The following is a 19,266-nucleotide window of genomic DNA, read 5'->3' on the forward strand; positions in this document are numbered from 1 at the left end:
TTCTGCATGTTCTTCAGCATGTGAAAGCCTATGTGCATAGGTCAGGTTTGCACACGCGCGCACACGCGCTCACGCGTGCACAGGCACATACACACACACACACACACACACACACACACACACACGCACACGCACACGCACACGCACTCGGGCACATACACACCTTCCTTCCTGAGACTTAAAGATCCATCCCAAGTGCATAAAGCTCTGTCTTTGATCTCCAGCATTGAACTCAGCCATGCACACATCCCAGAAGCTGCCAAAGAAAATGTATCTTTCATTCAAGTTCAGTGTTGTAGAGATGTTTTCCTCTTTTTAGAAATGTATACTGTGTATAATTGCAGAGATTCTATTGCCTTTTTAAAACCTCATTGCTCTGCTTCTTTTGGACAGATGAATCCGCAGTAAATATGTATGTCCTGCATTCAGGAAACAGCCTCATCTGGATACGGGTAATTGCTGAGTTGCACCTAAAGTAATTTGAAATTACAAATGTGCATTTCTGCAGGTCCTTAGGGATTCCCAGGGGCAGAGACTTTTTGTGTCTGTTTTCTTTTGCTGTCATTTAAACTCTCTGTCCCTCATTGAGCACCCTGTTTGTGTGAAGCTTGTCAGCACCTTTCTCTGCTGTTGCAGACACAGCTGCCAAGCAGTTGCTGGGAATTTTACTAAGTGTTGTTTTCTGATGTTCTTCTGGTTGAGAGGAATAACTTGGATTTATTGCTTGTTGTTGCAGGATATACATCATTTCTCACAGAAAAATGTCCTGTCTCTGCAGTTTGAACCAGTACTGCTATCTACGTCCACAACAAACTTCACAAAAATTGCCTCATTTACTTGCAAAGGTACTCAGCTAGGATCTGGGGTGCACCATGCTCGGCTGCTGCAGGTGGCAGTCTCATGCAGCGTAGTTCCAGCCGTGGGCGAGGCACAGTTTCTAGAAGTTGAGTAGGTTCTGTTCCTGTAAACCAATGCCATTGGTGTGATATAAAACTGCTGTGGGTGCAGCCTGTATTTTGCCATGCCTATAGGATTTTGAGTTTCAAGCTTTACTTGGTAGTGAGATGTAGTTCAGTATGCGTATTCTGTTGCTTTCTTAGGGAGCAGAGTCGCAGGGCTTCTGCTCAGTTTACTTGATAGAATGTTATGGTGAATGTCCGTAGCGAGTTTATATCCAGTCCCGTGTTTAGATTCTTGCAGTGTTCTTTAAAAAGAATTCCCATGGATCCAAATTGCAGGGAAACATACCCAAATTCATTCATATTTAAACAGTTTCAATTTAAAGCAACAAGAGAGATATAATATATTATAGAGATCAATAAGAATTTTTAAAAGGCATTAGTGTTCTGTTTTTAATAATAACGAAGGAAAAAAATTTGTGTATGTTTCAGCTGAGAACTGATGCGGGTTGTTGAGAAGGAAACTGATTAATCTTGATGACAATTTTAAATGCTTCAGTCCTTACCTCCATTTTAACAGTGTACTCTACAGACATTTGTATTTTCAAATCTGTCTCTATGCCAAACATGGTGGCATGTGCCTGTATTTCGTTACTGTGGTAGTAGAGACGGAAAGATCTCTTGAGCTCAAGGAATTGGAGGCCAGCTATGGCACCCCCTTCTCTAAAAAACCAAAGCCTTTGATTAGAAACAGGTTTTGACAGAAGAGCAGCCTAAGAGCCCAGTGACAGACAGATCCCTCTGCTGTGCAGCCACTAGGAGACATCCGGACACACACTGCAGGCAGAATGCGGACATTGGGTGTTTAATGGGCTCTCTCAGTGTCCAGCACGCACAGTGTTCCTGCAGGAGTGTTCAAGAAAGCACTGGGGTTTGCTGTCTGAGATAACTGAGAAGTGGGCTGAAGTTGACCCTACTTTGATGGGTTTTGTTAATGTTTGAATTTGATTTGGAGCCACATGTACTTTAAGTAGAAATAGTTAGAACGTGTGAGTTAAGGATTCAGCAGCAGTGATCTGATGCCATGATCTAGATCCAAAGCAGGCTGGGACTGGAGTTTGTGTAAGCATGCTCTGCACTGCTCCCCAGGGCTATTTGGGTCTCAGTCTCTCCCAGTCTCCCCAAACTCTTCTCTCCTCCGCCCAGTGAGCTGCTCGCCTCTCCCTGCCCAGCTAAGGCCCTCCCTCTCATCTGTGGAGAAGACAGATCTTTGTATAGGAGAAGCATCAAAGTCCTGACTCCAGGTTCTTCCCTGCAGGGACTGAGAGGCTGGATAAGAAGGGAGGGAAGGGTGAACATACTGTAATCCCGATGACTGTCGACAGCCGGCCAGGGAGAAAACTGGGGACAGAGAGGAGCTGTTTCCTTCTGTCCTACCTTAGTGGAGACAGCAAAGGCAATTCAGATGTACACACTGCCTCATTTTTGTTCAGGTTTAATGAAAAGAAAGATACTAATTTCACATTTATTTCTCTGTACCCACAGCAGGTACCTCTTGTGACAGTGGAATTGTGGGTTTGAGGAAAAGAAAAGACAGCCCAGCAATGAAAGCCTGCCTGTCCTCTCCTGTGCTTCAAGGGTAGGTGCACGCGGCCTTCTCCTGACTTCCAGTTTTGGTTTGCTCTTACAGGTTTTTTTGTTTGTTTGTTTGTTTGTTTTTGTTGTTGTTTTATTGTCATCTAGCAATGCTTTAAAAGTGTGACTGTTGTTACTGCATGGCTTTCTGGACTGGCATCTCCTGCGTTAGCATATCGAGCACAGATGGCTTTTGTATTTGTAGCAAAATGGAGAAGAGAGGCTAACTAACTCATGGGGCAGGGAGTAGGTTTGAACCAGGTAATCAGAAGAAATTGCCCCTGTGGTGTTTCCTGAGGTGTGTTTGGATCCGAGCCTTGCTCTGGTCATGGTCAGCCTTGCCTGCATTGCTCTGTGGGCGAGCCAGGAGGCTGAGGGAGATGCTGTTTGATAGTCATTTCCCACAAGAATGTTTTCCATTCCATTTCCACATTTGGAGGCTCCATAGAGGACAGACAGCTGTGCTGCGTGCTAGGCTGGACACGTGTGCCTTTTCTTCACAGGTATTTCCGAGTGGATGCCTCCACAGCCCAGTTTCACATAGAGAGTCATGAGACTGCAACAGGAGTGTGGTCAGTATGGTACCGCAGCCATTTCGACCAGAGCATTGTATTAAAAGATGTGTTTGTTTCCAAGGAGACCAAGCACATTTTAAAGGTACACAGTCCCTTTTCTTCAACCTTTAGCCTAGTTTAAGCTTTGTTTAATATCAGGCTATGAAACTAGTATCTATAACACCTAATTCTGATTTTAAAATTTTAAAGCAAATATAGTTTCTTTATAACATTTCAGATTTGTTTATAGTTCAGTTGCGGCTATCTGTACTTTCCCTCTTTCAGAATAAGCAGTGTTTATGATAAAAAAAATATGTGGTTTGACAAAGTACTTTAAGATTTCTGCAGTATTAACTTAAAATAACATCTATTGAAAAATAAACTTTGTTTAAAATCATAAATATGGAATAAGCTTCTAGTTTCTAGACTATCGAGCAAATTTAACATGATGCTATAATGATTTTAGTTATACAAGGGCTAGAAAGTAATTTCTGCTTCTTTTCTGTTTAGGTTCTGAGTTTCCGTGGCCCTCTATTTCTGCCCCCTGGCTGTTGGAATATATTTTCTCTGAAACTTGCTGTTAAAGGCATTGTCCTAAACCTGTTCACCAATGTATTTCTGACTACTAACACAGGGGCCGTCTTTTCAATACCTCTGCAGATTTTCTCGGCCCCAACCAAGGTATTGTGCCCAGTGCCCAGTGCTGTACTGTCATTTACAGTCAGAGTTGTCTTGTGTCCCCCGGGGCTAAGTTCCTCTTTAAGGCTAGCTAAGAAATCACCAAGCCAGTTTGAGATGGTAGACTTGCTTAGATGTGAAATCTTGATTTAGAAAGGTTATATCTCAGGAAGTAGTGATTATTTAATAAGACCTTATCAGAAGATTGATCAGTTTCACTTCTCTCTGTGCTGCTGAGGAACAAACACATGGTCCTGTGTTTGTCAGGCAGTCTCCCCTTCCCCAACGCTGGGGAGTAATATTTGCTTGCCTTAGAAAGCACGATTGAGCTTGTAATACACGTTTGTAGAGACTTCAGTTTAAATCAGTTTATTCAGTGTTTTAAATTGACTTAAGTGATTCTTAGTTGTTCAGTCTGGAGCCTAAAAGATTCATGAGGGAATCCTTCCTAAAATGTGGGCAAATTGTGTTCAACTTAGATTATTTTAAGCATGTCTCATTTTTTTTTCTTAATGTTTATTTTCATTTAGTTATTGCTTCCTTTGAGCCCAGCTATTCTGTATAACACTGAGTTCTGATTTTTCACAATGAGACATTCATGCAATCATCTTTATGGTTTTTTTCTCACTTATCAGTGTTGATGTTTTGTAGTTAGAAATGCCTCACCCTTAGCTGAGGGTGTGAGGGTAGGATTTCACACACCCAATTCAGTAAGAGTGTGAGGAACATTCATTTAGTTATATTTTGAGCAGGAGGAATTTGTTAGAAAATACCCATTTCCAATCAAGTGATGCATATAAAAACAGTGTCCAAAGAGACGAGGCAGGCTTCAGGAGCAGATGGAAGTAGAGCGTAAACACTGTCTAGACCTGAGGAGCGGTAGCTGCAGGTTAGCAGAGATTGGCATACTCTGTCTAGAAGATTAGAGTTAAAGGCAAACAGAACCCAAAACCACCAGAAATGTTCCACGCCTAATCCATATGGTAGCTTGGTGTCTTGTGGGTCCACCGGTTGTACTTCTAGTCATTGACGGTTGGACAGAAGCCTCTATATGTTGTTACTGTAGACACTGATGATTGTCCAGAGGTCATGGTAGTGACCCTGTGAGGCTCAGCCCAGACACCTCCGGGCTGACAAAGGAACAAAGAAATTGCTTCTTAGTTGTTTGGCTTCTGGTTAAGGGGATCCATTGAGGTAGAGGCTACTATCTGCTTTGTATTTCAGTGTTTAGGATTTTTATGCTGAGTGTTGTGTCTGAAGTTATTCATATATTACTTTTCAATCTAGGAAGGGAGTCTGGGTTTTGAAGTGCTAGCACATTGTGGCATGCATTATTTCATGGGAAAATCAAAACCAGGTAAGTGGTTTGCTTTAGGGTTTCTGTAGCACTACAGTTTGGGGGGAATGGAAAGCAGTGATAGAAATTAGCATTTGGAGATGGAATTAATGAATAATTAATTCTGTTAAAGCGATTACATCATACTGGATGCCGAGAGAACACGATCACTAACAGACAGGATGAGGTGACATGGGCGGCAACCCTGCAGGTTCAGCCAGGGTCTTTGGAGAAGTCAGCATGCCCACTTTTCCTTAGGTAGCTTGTGCTTTTATGAGCGATTACAAAAGATTGTACAGGCCTAATCACCAGGCAAAACTGGGAAGCTGGTGTTCTTCCCTGAAAGCTGAGCGATGAAAGGCAGTGTGTGGGCATTCCCAGCCATGGGTCCGCAGCCGCGGGTCCTAGGGCTGAGGGCATCAGCAGGTGCTGCGTGTGGGGAGACCGAAGGAAGGCCTGCACAAGGAGCTGGAAGTTGTTCCTGGATTTTGGTTTATTTTAATTTTGTATTTTGACTTACTGAGATTTCTGATGTAAGGAGAGTTTTATAGTACAGACTTAGCTTTGGGAGAACCCCCTTTTTCTCCCTAGCACCCCAGTTAGTGGAGACAGGCTAGGGCAGGTGTATGGAGTTGAAGTAATCATAGGTGAACATGCATTGTAGAGGATCAGCCCCCTGGCCTGTGCCGACTTCCGAGAACCACTGTTTGTCCCTCCATGGCTCCGACCTCCGTAGCACCCTGAAAGACGCAGCTGGGAGATGGGGTCTCCATGGACACAGCTGTGCACTTGAGAGCCACGCTGTTGAAATGCTGCATGCGAATTTTTGATTTCTCTCAGGCTGTATCATGAGCCATGTGTCTTTTACGTTATTGCCTTCCCATGATTCGCTTGAGTTTTGTTTTGTACATGTTCATTTCATTTGATGTTATCATGTGCCATTGAGTTAACAGGGATTTGGGGGAAGCAACAGATGTTATCCTCTCCACTGTCCTTGTAGTTTGTGAAGGTTGGTCAGCCCTTGGCATTACTTACTAATTTAATTGTACTTTGTAAATCATGTTTTAATTTGATCTAACTTTTAGAAAATCCTAATTGGGAAAGAAGTCTTTCTCTGGATCGGACTACCTGGGACGTGGATTCTGAACTTGCAAATAAGCTGTATGAAAGATGGAAGAAATATAAAAATGGTGATGCTTGCAGGTGAGTTCCTGGTCATCAGTGAGGAGTAACCGCTCCATGGTCCAGGATGCTCTGACCGTTAGTGACTGGGCAGGGCGGCACAGTAGAGAGTCCTCAGCTGGGGTTGCCCATCAGCTGTGAAAACTGCACGTGTTCTGTATTATTTCTGTGTTTATGCATACACACATATTCACTGACTTTTTTTTCTGAGTTGTTTGAAAATAAGCAGTGAATGTCATCCTCGAGCCCTCCGTTCTCTATTGGGAGAGTCTCCAGCCATCCACCTGGGCTCTCAGGAGAGTTTCCAGCCATCCACCTGGGCTCTCAGGAGAGTCTCCAGCCATCCACCTGGGCTCTCAGGAGAGTCTCCAGCCATCCACCTGGGCTCTCAGGAGAGTCTCCAGCCATCCACCTGGGCTCTCAGGAGAGTCTCCAGCCATCCACCGGGGCTCTCGCTACTTCATTAGAAAAGGACTGGAGAATATTCTTTTATATGTTTTATATGGTTACCACTGCAACCAGCAGTTGGACAATAATAAATCATATATAGTTCATACTAAAAGCTTTCTAGTTAGCCTATAATATCTGTTGCAGGACCCTCAGCGCCCTTCCCCCCTTTTAATTCAGATTCATTCAGAGCTACACCTTCTTGTTCTGTTTCTGTACCCTATAGAGTAGAACCCCATCCGTCTTCAGTTTTTATCATGTTGACAAACTTTTGAGTCTAGGCCATTTGTCTTCTAGAAAAGCCCACACTGTGGGATTTCTCAAGTTTGCATGTATTTTAGTAAGACTACTGAGTCCTTGCTGATGGGATGACTGTGTCATTCTGTCCAGTGGTTAGTTAGCATCGTTAAGTTAAATTGTTAGCTTTAGGTGATGGATTTGTCAGTTCAGTAGCCTGACCGTATAAGCTCTCTGATCTCTCAGACTGCACCGAGGCTGTAGTGTCCATGGACACACCGTGCCTCAGCAGAGTGACTGACCTGGGAAGGGTGTGGTTTACTTCCCGTGGCCCTTGTTACCACATACTGTGCTTTTAAAGCCACCTTTGAGCCTCACCATAGTTTCCACCGTATGTGTGTACTTTATTTCTGTCATCAATTGTCAGTCTGTGAGTGGGGTGTATGTGTGAGAGTATGTGTGTGCACACCTTCTCACATAAGCAGGAGCCTGAGGAGGCTGTGGTAGGTAGTGTCTTCTGTCCTCTCCACCTTCCCTTCCCCCAGACTGACTCTGACTCTGACTTGGAGCTCACCATTTTTTGGTCCTCAGAGCCCCAGGTGTGTTGGCACCATGCCCAGCAGCTTTGAGGCCGCCAAGAACTCAGCAAACGCTCTGACTGAACCTGCTCCTCTGCCCCATAATTAGTGGTTTTGATGATGAATTCCAAGTTCACTGTAACTGTCCTTCCGCGTTGCTTGTGTGTCTCTTTGATGTGGTGCCAGAATAGCAGTTGTTCTCTGAACACTTGCTTGCTTTCCAGTAGAACAGGTTTTTCTGTTTGAGTGTGTGTGTGTGTGTATGTGTGTGTGTGTGTGTGCATGCGTGCGTGTGTGCTTACATGTGCTTGTGTGTGTGTGTGTGTGTGTGCTTAATGTCGGATATTGAACCTGGGGCACTGATATGTAAAATACGTGTAAAATAACAGTCTGATGACATCACCAGACTGTTAGGATCAGTTTTACACTCTCTTTCCAAATTCTACCAAAAGCCATTTCCCAAGAGTTCTGTTCCTTTTAGGGGATATTTAGCATTTCCTTCTTCTTTGCCCCCTAAATGTTGAGGTTGTTTTTCATAAACACTTATTATTACTATTCTTTGTTCCTTGTCAATTACACAGAAGAAACGTTTTGGGAATGGCTCAGTTTGCATTTGCAAAGAAATCCAAGGAAGCAGAGCTGCTTGTCTCCTTCCTGCCCCGGGTACTCCTGGATCCTGGCCTTGTGTTGAACTTCAGTGCCACTGCCCTCAGGAGCAGCGTGGTAAGGACAGTGTGACTCGAGCTCCCTTGTCAGTGACGTCACCAAGCCTGGGACACTCGGGTCTTATCCCTGGAGGTTTGCTTTAGAAGAAATCAATTGAAATTCACACACGTACACCATTAGGACTTTGATTAGGGATATCACAGGGACAGCCCTTGAACAGAGAAATATTAATTGGATATGAACTTTCTGGGTTTTTTTTTTTTTTTGAGGGTTCTATTTGTTTATTTAAAGACAAATTTTAAAAAGGAAAATGAATGGAACCAGGTGAGAGTAAGATACATTAAACAAACTGCAGCATAGAAAAAGGGGCTGACTGAAAACTGATGGACACTGAAAACATTTCACAGACACAGAGAAGAGCTCACATTGTCAGTAGCATTAAGCTGCTAGGAATTCTCCCCAGAATGTCAAGCTTTCATTTTGCTCAGCCTGAGATCTCGCTCCATTTCAGACTGCCTGGGGCCACTCAATCCAGAAAAGCTTTGCGTTGTTGTACCCTTCCTTCCCTCAGTTATGGACGGCCAGTTCTTCACCAATCCCTTCTTCCTCCTTGAAGCTCTCCCAGTCCAATTTGGATTTCTCAAGGGTGCTCATTTTCTGTTTTTTGTGGCTCCAATTTTCCCTAAAAGGCCGCTCATATCACTTGATCTTTTTATCCCTGATCCAGCAGGGAGCAGTGTCGCCGCTGAAGTGACAAGAGCCTATAGTTTTTCTTTCCCTGTTTGCTTGAGGAAAGACTTGGCTTCCTTAGCTGTGGCATCTACTTCCTTAGGTACCCTTATTTCTTCGTCAGCAAAGTCAGACACCCTGGTAATCCTCACCTTTTCTGAGTCTTTAGGTTTCTCTAGCTCATCTGCTTTGACCAACGGTTTATTTGAACTGGTCTCTTCAGTCTCCTCTGTTACCTTAGCTTGTGAACTTGGGGCTGCCTTTGACTTTGGTCCTACATCATTTAGGAAGCTGGCCCACAAGTCATCTTCCTTCTTCTTCCTTGCATTCTCTGACCCAAGGCCTCTTCATCTTCTTCACTACTACTACCTCGAGTCTTCCTTGCCATCTTCCTCTTCATCTAACAAGAGGCCACTTTGTTTCCTCTCTGGAAATTCCTGGAATGCTCTGAGTCTTCCTTCTTTTCCCTTTGGTTTTCTCAGCCTGCTCTTCACCATCCACTTCATCTTCCTTCGCTAATTCATTGATGCCATCTTCACTGTACTCTCCACCCGACGGCATGTAGTCCTTCCTCTTCCTCATCCTCATCCGATGTGGAGAAGTCTTTGGAGTCCAATTCTTCCATAGTGCTGTCACTTTGGGCCTGCTACTAACATGACTGCAGCCACTGTCCCCCAAAATATTGAAACTCTAGGACGAGACTATAGAGGTACAGGACCAGCTAGGGCCACCTTAGAGACGCGCGCTGGATATGAACTTTCTAAGATGGTGTTTGAGATGAGCGAGTGAGTATTCAACAGCTGGCTGTAGAGAGACTCTTAGTCCACACCAGCTGAAATAGGTTTCTGTGCCTTGGAGAGATCCTCAGCCGAAGGAAATCTAGAGGGAGCCAGGTTGCTCTGTGATGCTGGGCCTGGGCTGTTGACTCATCTTTAGCATGTTGGCTCTCTAGCTCATGGGCTTGTGTCACCTAGTCTGGGTGGCAGGAAGAGGCAGACGGAGCACTCTAAGGACAGTGCATACTAAGTCACAGTGTGCACTGCCCTTGTGCTAACTGAGGCTTCTTGGCTGCTGTTTTGGAATTCCCAACTGCTCCCGAAGGATTCCTCACTCCTCCGTGTTTGTTTACTTAACTGTGCAAGCATGAGCGTCCAGTGCACATCAGAGGACTGCTTTCAGGAGTGAATTCTGTCTTTTCATCAAGTGGGTTCTAGGAATTGAATTCACTGTGTGAGGCTTGGTGACAAGAATCTTTATCCCAGGAATCCTCAGTGTTTAATGAGCCACATTTTCCTGGTCATTCCCCCTCTCCTTTGACAAATGTGTAGTTTAGTGAACCACTGACTGTAAGACATGGGGCTGTCCCTCCTCTGACTGACTATATGCTCTTTTGGCAGGGATATTTTAAGAGGTTACCGTGTTCTTTGCCATATTAACCCTCCTCTCCTCAAATCTAGGTGAAATACTTTGTGGTGAGGAACCCGTCTCCTCGGCCTGTCTCCCTGCAGTTGCTGCCTCTCTCCCTGTACCCGAGACCTGAAGCCGCAGTGCGCCTGCTGCACAAATGGTAGGAAGAGCCCCGGGTGGGTGGGCCTGCCTGCCTTTGGGAGTCACTGCTAAGACTCACCTTGTCCATGCTTTGTGTGGTGGCGCACGGTGTGAGCCCACCGACCTAAGCACCTGGGAGCCTAGTCCCTTTAGGCGTGTGGCTTGATGGAAATCTTGGCTTTGTTTTGTGTGGCACCCTCATTGTCACCGTGATTGTTCTGTCATCCAATGGAACACTCTCTTCTTGAACTAAAGAAACCATCACAAATCTTCGTGTATACTTGTAAAGTTGAGAATCTTAAATTAAGACGATCTTTGGAAGCACAGGAAGTAAGTTTAAAGACAGGTACAGGGGTGCCTGCCTGTAATCTACTACTTAAGAGGCTGAGACGGGAAGGCCATGACTCTGAGACTAGCTTGGACAAAGAGGTACACCTCTCTCAGGAGCAAGAAATGAGCTGAGTGGTAAACAGGGAGAGATGGCGAAGCGGGAACTCTGCTGTCAACAGTGCGACCAGAATGGAGTTGTAGGTGTGTTTGGGATGTTCCTCCTCTTGCTTAGGAAAATGGGTGGCAAACTTGGTCTTGGGATTTCTCAGCTTTTGCCCTGTTGACATCACTTCATCACAGATGCTGCCATTTAGAAGAAGCAGGGACCAAACAGTACTAGAGGGTCTTCAGTACTGTGGCCAGTCTCTGCTCACTTGGGGCCAGCAAGGCTTCCCCAGTCATGTTAACCAATGTGTCCTGATACTGCCAGTTCTCACAGGCATAAAGCTGCCGTTGGTTGAGACCCACTTACCTCACAGTAGGCCATATGGATGCAACTGTGTCGTTCTCAGTGTAGATCTCTGTGGCTGTGGGGTTTTTTGTATTCTGGGCTACCTACATCATTCATTGATCAATACTTGCCTAGCACTTACAGCTGCAGGTTGGTGTGGAGGGGCTGAGATAGACCAGCTATAGGCTGAGGGCAGATGTAGGAGTGAGCCTGTGAGTATGTGTGCTACTCTATTGCTCATCTCAATGCTGGATTGAACACTGGAGTTTTTGGTTTTGTTTGTAGGTTTGGCACAGATATGCAGACGGTTAATCTCTCAACTGGTGAATTCCAGCTCACCAAAGCTTGCCCTTACCAGGTAGGAGTACATTTCAGACATTGAATATACTGACTTGGTAGCTGCAGAAACAGTAGGCTTCAGCACCTCGTGTTCTGGGGGCCCTCATGCGTGTGCGTGCGCATTCATGTTGGCCCTCATTTCCCTCTCTGGGCATGAGGCATATGCAGCAGGGTTGGTTTGTTTTTTTAATTACATAGCGGTACAGGATGAGTTTAGCCTGTGTGTCATTTTAATGTGATAGATTAGATTCATGCACAAGAAATACCAACTGAATCAGATGCATCTTGTCTGTTCAGAATCAGAGCCATGTAAAAACAAAACAAAATACAACTAGAGATCTAAGAATTAATTTATAAATCTCTTAGAATCCCTTGGTCCCTTCACGTTCCTTTTTAGGCACTGTAAGGAAAAAGGAGATACATTTTAAAAAATGTGCACTGGATGTGGTAGTACACACCTTTAATTCCAGTGCTCGGAAGGCAGACCTCTGCAAGCTCAAGGCCAGCCTGGTCTACATAGTGAGTTCCAGGACAGCCAGGGCTATGTGGAAAGAAATCTTGTCTGAAAAGGCAAGCAAGCAACCAACCAGAAAGGCTTCCCATGACTTAATGCTTGGAATAATCACCAGTTCCTGTGATACTCCGGTTCTTCTTTTAAAAGGTTTCTTTAAAATTCTTAGAGTGGAGGCAGCCATGTTGCCTTTTCTAAACCCTAGGAACAGGAATCAAAATGCATGTGATGAGGTGGTGTGTGCCAGTGGCCATAGCAGCTTCATTTCTTAGTCTCTATTCAGGAGTGGAGGATGCATCTTGTCTGTTCAGAACCAAAGTTAAAGCGACTAGAAGAAAACTGTATACAGCTGTACACAGGATCTCCTCAAATCCCTCTAAAACTACACTTGTTACAGTGTGTGGGGAGAGGGGAGGGAGGGCGCAGACAGCCTGGAAGGTTCAGCTAGAACAAAGCAGAGCAGGCTGTAAATACACAGTGGAGACTCGTTGACTGTAATGAAGAAGTCATTTCTTAGCTCTGGAGGGCAGAGCCCAGTGCTGGGGTGCAGGGGCGGGGGTCCTCCCACTTCTTCCCAGGGAGCATGCAGAGTGATGGAGATGATTAGTGCAGAATACTGAGGGATGCTGTGCCTACTTTGACTAAGTCATTTGTAACTTGAAAAAAAAATGCAATTTATTGTATGTCTTAATTATTTTGTCAAGATTTGAACAAATTGAATAACTCATCTAGATAATGGCTGTATTGGCTACTAGAGATTTTTTTCCCCCTAAGAAATAACACCTTTGTGATGGGGTGAATAATTTTTTGTTAACTTACTTAACCCAAATAAACCCAAATAAAACCCAAATACAAAGCTGAAATTTTTAACTGGAAATTGTTAGCATTCTTTTTCGTGAAGAGAAATGACTTAGTTAAGAGCACTTGTCCCCCACCCCCTGCAGAGAACCCAGGTTTAGTCCCTAGGAGCTCCCATAGTGCAGTCCTGTAACTGCAGTCCAAGGGGTTCAATGGCTTCCTCTAATCTCCATAGGTGCTTGCACAGAAGAGGCGCATGTGCATGCAACAGGACAAACATGCACATAAATAAAAATAATATTTTAAAAAGCTTAAAACTTTTTATATAAAAAGGGGGCCTTTGACATTGTAATTTTGCTGACTTGCTTGTGGAAGCACATTGTCTTTTGTTAAGATGTTTGGGGCTGGCTGGTGCAGGCTAGACCTCAGCTACTGTTGTGATTTGGGGCAGCCGTTTCAGCCCATCTTTGACCTTCATAACAAAGTTCGACTATTCAATAAGGTTTATAAAATGAGTGCCTGGTGTTTTGTGTGGGTTAAATGATCCAGTGCCTGGCGTGGAAGAATACTTAGTAGAGTGCTGCTGCCGTTGATATTATTCCAGATTTAATACAGAAGATTGGCAGGGTTTTGCTTCACAGTTTACACTTGTAAAGCAAGGTTTCGTCTCTCAGGGTTTATAATTTAGTGGATAGACCCAGGCCCATCACCATTTGTTCCCCAGGGTAGCACAGGGAATGTCAGCCGGCTTGAGGATAGCCACGGAGAGAATGTTACCATGTAGACTGTATATTAGACCTGCCGAAACCCAGTCACTATTCATGAGCTGGGCGAAACAGCAGGATGATTCATAAAATAGTCAACAGTATTGATTCAGAGGAACACTAGAGAACAAATATGAATAAAAAGTGGTCTCTCTCCCAACTAGAGAATCTAGTTTCTGTAGATGGTTTCTGTAAAACATAAATTCACTATTAAAGACAATCTATGCTTGTCTGACGTGGGAGGAGAATCGTTTTCAATTGCTATAGAATTAAGCAGAGGAAGTCTGTTTTCTGATGACTGTTATATAGTCAAGGCATTTGGTATAGAACTCCAACCTCGCCGGGCAGTGGTGGCGCACGCCTTTAATCCCAGCACTTGGGAGGCAGAGGCAGGTGGATTTCTGAGTTCGAGGCCAGCCTGGTCTACAGAGTGAGTTCCAGGACAGCCAGGTCTACACAGAGAAACCCTGTCTCAAAAAAAAAACAAAAAAAACAAAAAACCAAAAAAAAAAAAAAAAAACCAGAACTCCAACCTCCATCTAAGTCAAGAGGCAAAGCCACTTTGCAGTATCCTGCTAGATTGTGTGCAGTTACCAAAGTTTCTCAAATAAGGTGTAGGAAGCATGTGTCAGCTTGACAGCTTCATAGCAAACAAGTCCAGCTAGGTTGGGAGGATGGGTGGAGCCCAGTGGTATAACCCTTGTCTACATAGCGTGTAGACAGCCTTGAATTCCGTCCCCAGCACAAGTACAAGCAGCGGAAAGAAGTCAGTTGGTGAGGATGGATGTAGTCAAGCTCCTAATGGGTGAAACCCACTCCGCGGGGCTGAGATGCTTAATGGTGTCCTCTGTGACCTGCAGGGTGAGCCTTCTGAGGAGCCCCGTTTGGGCGCTCTTCACGTGCACTTGCAGCCTTTGGAAACGAGGAGGGTTGGTGTCGTGTTCACACCCGCAGACTATGGGAAAGTCACCTCCCTCATCCTGATCAGGTAGGTGTGTCTCTTTCTCACTGAGCGTTGACACTTCTCGGAGTGTAGTGATGGGACTGTGTGGTAGGTTAGGAAGTGGTGGGGGCTGGAGAGAGGGACCCTCACTTAATCCTTGGACTTCAGTCCTCCTCTAGTAAGCTAGTGTCTCTAAAAGGGAGCGTATTTCAGCCCCTGGTCAGATATAGTCCCAAGAGGCAGAACAGGCCCACACATTTACTTCTTTGTCTTTAGCGAGAAAGATAATTGCAACATTGCTGTAGACTCTCCCATGAGTAGATGTGGACCACCCATCTCTAGGCTCCGGAGCCCCAAGGACAGTGGAAAAGTGCCCTGCTGGGCGGGCCCACCGGCTCATTTCTTTTTTTCTCGGATGACGGTTAATGCTCGCTGCCTGAAGGACAGCTGCATTTCATTCTTTACTTTCCATTGGGTGGTCTTCAGGAGTGTCTTCTTGCAAAGGCTGCGGGATAGACCTGAACTGAAGCTCTCTGCAGTGGTGATCCTAACCCAAATGTAGCTTTGGTTAAGTTACACTTTACTTTCCAATGACTCTTCTAGGATCAGACCAACTGCCCAAAGTTTACTGGAGCTTCCTTTAATACCAGTTTGTGTTCTGTAGCTGAATGAGACTAAAAAGAACGCATGCTAAAGACAGAGCCTTTGTGCTCAGAAGCTCAGACCTGGGACTCCCCGCTTCCCAGGGGGTCCGCGCTCCATTTAGAACCTGTTCCTGAAGAGTGGGTTCAGACAGCATTTAAGTGAACTTTGCTTACCTAGACTTGAAAGTTAAGGTTTTTATAGTGGTTCATTTAATTTTGATGACTTCTTTATTGATACATTATTTTCTATAAATCAGCCACTTATTGATAAAGGCTTTATTTACATCACTAACCAAACTTCAGCGATATAAACATATTTCAGAGCATTTTGCATAATTAGACATGTAGATAAATTCTCTCTGCTTCTGTGGCATTGCCTTCCTGGTGCTGGGAATTCAGTCTTGTGTGTATCCGTTAAACTTTTCACATAATATTTCATCTTACAAGCATGGTGTCTGTTAATAAAACAATAAACACTAGTCTGTATCACTGCATTAATAAGAATCTGACTAATTATATGTAAGTAGTGAGGTGATTTTTGGAGTGTCTAATTCTAGGGTTATCCCATAAGCCAGTATTTCTTCTCGTCACAATCACTATGAAAACTTCTTAATTCACTCTATAAATAGTTTTATCATTTTGTCAAGTTTGTTAGCATCTGGGTCTGCCACTGTATTTCGTGTCTTGGTGTCTGGCCATCACCCCAGTGCCAGTTTATTAGAAAACTGAACTGGCACTGGTGACAGGCGATTGGAGAGTGATGTCACTCACCCCTTCTGCTGCCAGTTGGCTGAGTACGCAGGACTAGCATTCATTCCTGGAAGCATCTTAGTCTGTGAGAGGCAGGAGATGCCACCACACTTGTAAGAGATTGTTGCTGGCTAGGAGCAGTGCCAGGGAAGTTGCGTTTCTCTCTTACCAGGTTGTGTTTTAGTTCTCTGTTGACTTAGGCCTGGGGTCATCTGTTGTGTTTCCCTTTCCTGTAGGAATAACTTGACTGTCGTGGACATGGTTGGTGTGGAAGGATTTGGAGCACAAGAGCTCTTGAAAGTGGGGGGAAGACTTCCTGGTACAGGAGGCTCCCTTCGATTTAAGGTGCCCGAGTCCACCCTGATGGATTGTCATCGACGTGAGTTCACAAGCTTGGCACTGAAACACGGGCTTTTTCATTCATTCATTGAAACCATAGAACTAGTGAGAGTGTGTTAATAACTTGACAGTTAACATCTTAAGTTCTTGGTTCTTTCCCAAAACTCCCAATATAAAATATGCTTTCATTTATTTTCAGAGGTTTGATATCATATCTGGGCTGTTTCTAGTAACTGTGATGTTAAAGCAAAAGTGTATGTAAACCCTGGGGCGGTGGGACACACCTGTCACCCCAGGACCTGGGACGTAGAGGCAGGAAGCTCAGAAGTTTAAGGCCATCTCTGGCTACTACATAGCAAGTTTGAGGTCAGCCTGGGATACATGAGACCCTGTCTCTTACCTCATCCCTAGTTCAATATAAATAAAACTTCCAGGGTCTCAGGGTACATGATACATTGTGGTAAATCTAAACTCTTAAGCTCTTGGAAGAATAAAACATTTAAGTATCACTTGAAGAATCTGGACTTCTTTATTTTTATTGTTTCCTCCTTGTTTAGCAAAATCTAGAGATGATAGAATAAGAAACTATTCTATAAACAAGGTAGAAATCAGTTTTTGAGCTATGTTAGCTTTTCCACTTTCGTAATGTTTTGATTCAGTAAATTATTAAAATTAGTTTTGAAGTTTATGTATACTAACTGAAATACCTTGTTCCTCACTAGAACTGAAAGACAGCAAGCAGATTTTATCTATTACAAAGAACTTCAAAGTTGAGAATATCGGACCTCTTCCCATAACTGTGACATCTTTGAAAATCAATGGGTATGACTGCCAGGGTTATGGATTTGAAGTGCTAGATTGCCATCCGTTTTCACTGAGCCCGAACACGTCCCGAGACATCAGCATCGTGTAAGTGCTGGGGCTCAGTTCATGCCGCACCACTGGGGAGGGAGATACCCAGCCCGTTAGTGAGACAGCTTAGGCTGCTTTGGGCTTTTTAATTTTTTTTTACTTACTTTCTTTCTTTCTTTCTTTCTTTCTTTCTTTCTTTCTTTCTTTCTTTCTTTCTTTCTTTCTTTCTTTCTTTCTTTCTTTCCTTTCTTCCTTCCTTCCTTCCTTCCTTCCTTCCTTCCTTCCTTCCTTCCTTCCTTCCTTCTTCTCTTTCTCCCCCTCCCTCCCCCCCCCTTTCTCTCTTTCTTTCTTATTTTCTTTGGAGACAGGGTTTCTCTGTGTAACCCTGGTTGTCCTGGAACTCACTCTGTAGACCAGAATGACCTTGAACTCAGTTCTACGTCTCCCAAGTGCTGGGGTTAAAGGCATGCGCCACCACTGCCCGGCAGTTTTTTAATTTTTAAAAATTAATTTTTGTGTGGATGTTTGTTAGCATATATGTCTATGCCCCAAGTGAGTGCTTGATTCCCAAGGAGACTAGAAGAAGGTATCTGATTCACCGGAACTAGTGTTGCCAGTTGTGAGCTGCCACGTGCGTGCTGGGGAATGGAGCCCAGGTCCTCTGGAAGAGCAGCCAGTGCTGTCAGCCACTGAGCCATCTATCTCTCCAGTCCTGAGTAGTATTTTGTTGGCCTACGTTTGGCTTCTATTCTCATTCTGCTTTGTAGTGAGAATTAAAACCAACAAATACTCATAACAATGAGCCACTTACCCCTGTAATCAGTCAATAACGGAGCCACTTTTTCTAGGTTTACTCCGGACTTTACTTCTTCCTGGGTCATTCGTGAGCTGACGCTGGTCACTGCAGCAGACCTAGAGTTCCACTTCACACTCAACGTGACCCTCCCTCACCACATGCTACCCTTGTGTGCAGAGGTGGTTCCAGGCCCCAGCTGGGAGGAGTCCTTTTGGAGGCTCACTGTCTTCTTTGTCAGGTAAGAGGACTACCTTTCTCATCCTTCTTCTCAGGCAGAGTAGTCCAGTCATGTTGCAGACTTACTTGGAAATACAAAGTGCTCGAGTATAAGACTAGACAGGCAATCTGATTGCTTGGAGCCCTCTGGCCTATGGTCAGAGACAAGGCAGTGGCGGGAACTGTAGGAAGGGTTGTGTTCTCCATACAATCTTGGCAGCCACAGAGGCAGATTTGAGAGCTGATAGTTTTACTAGCTCAGCCGACTCATTATTTGACATTACAAGACCACAATGATCCCTTAACAGTAACTTTATTTGGAAAATACTTCTAAACATTGCATTGTCAGGTCAACCCTATGCATTTGCACATTTTAAAAAAGCTGAGTGCTTTTTTTTTTTTTTTTAATTTTTAAGAAATAGCAGAAGTTGCATCATACATTTAATGAAATGTGTTACCTTACCTGTAGCTGTTTTCTAGATTTCATCCACCACTGTTCTGTAATGAAGAAAAGGTCGTTTTTCTTTGTTTTAGGGTTATGTTTTGTTTGTTTGGTGTTTTGTTTTTTCTTTTTGAAGTAGTCTCATTATGTTACCCAAACGGGATTCAAGCAATCCTCCTGTCTCAGCTTCTAAGTCGCTAGAACCACAGCTGGGTTCTACTATGCTTGGCTCTTAGTGGGTCTCCCTCGTGCTATTCAGCGCCATCCAGTAAAGAATGGCATTGGTTTCTCCCTAGTTTGTCCCTGCTCGGTGTAATTTTAATAGCCTTCCAACAAGCACAGTACATTTTGATGGAATTCATGAAAACAAGACAGAGGCAAAATGGCAGCTCTTCACAGCAGAGCGGTGACCCAGTGGATATGATCAGCTCCCGTTCTCACAAGTAAGCAGCCTCCCCTGTGTGCTGAGGGTGGGTTCATCTGCTCAGTTCTGATTCTCTCCAGGTAATGGAGGTTTTAACCACTCTTGTGTAGCTTGTGTGAACAGCTGCATTATTTTCTTAGTCTTTGAGGGCGTAGTTCGTGGGTAGCCTCCGCAGTGG

General features: G+C 44.3%; 1 protein-coding gene and 1 pseudogene across 2 annotated transcripts in view; one reads left to right on the plus strand and one right to left on the minus strand.

Annotated features, from left to right (window-relative positions):
* Tmem131l (transmembrane 131 like) overlaps positions 1-19,266 on the plus strand; it is a 152,954-nt gene that overhangs the window by 108,461 nt on the left and 25,227 nt on the right. For both annotated transcript variants that reach the window (XM_052180286.1, XM_052180285.1), the window contains exons 10-24: positions 394-452; positions 737-845; positions 2,445-2,538; positions 3,038-3,191; positions 3,599-3,769; positions 5,054-5,123; positions 6,188-6,305; positions 8,128-8,269; positions 10,399-10,508; positions 11,556-11,628; positions 14,543-14,670; positions 16,256-16,398; positions 17,081-17,267; positions 18,059-18,244; positions 18,961-19,107. In XM_052180286.1, coding sequence (XP_052036246.1) covers positions 394-452; positions 737-845; positions 2,445-2,538; positions 3,038-3,191; positions 3,599-3,769; positions 5,054-5,123; positions 6,188-6,305; positions 8,128-8,269; positions 10,399-10,508; positions 11,556-11,628; positions 14,543-14,670; positions 16,256-16,398; positions 17,081-17,267; positions 18,059-18,244; positions 18,961-19,107 — 1,891 coding nt within the window. The remainder of the gene's footprint in view (positions 1-393; positions 453-736; positions 846-2,444; positions 2,539-3,037; positions 3,192-3,598; positions 3,770-5,053; positions 5,124-6,187; positions 6,306-8,127; positions 8,270-10,398; positions 10,509-11,555; positions 11,629-14,542; positions 14,671-16,255; positions 16,399-17,080; positions 17,268-18,058; positions 18,245-18,960; positions 19,108-19,266) is intronic.
* On the minus strand, positions 8,489-9,566 carry LOC127683216 (craniofacial development protein 1-like; annotated as a pseudogene).

This window comes from Apodemus sylvaticus, chromosome 4 (assembly GCF_947179515.1).
Source record: "Apodemus sylvaticus chromosome 4, mApoSyl1.1, whole genome shotgun sequence".
Classification (NCBI taxonomy): Eukaryota; Metazoa; Chordata; class Mammalia; order Rodentia; family Muridae; genus Apodemus; species Apodemus sylvaticus.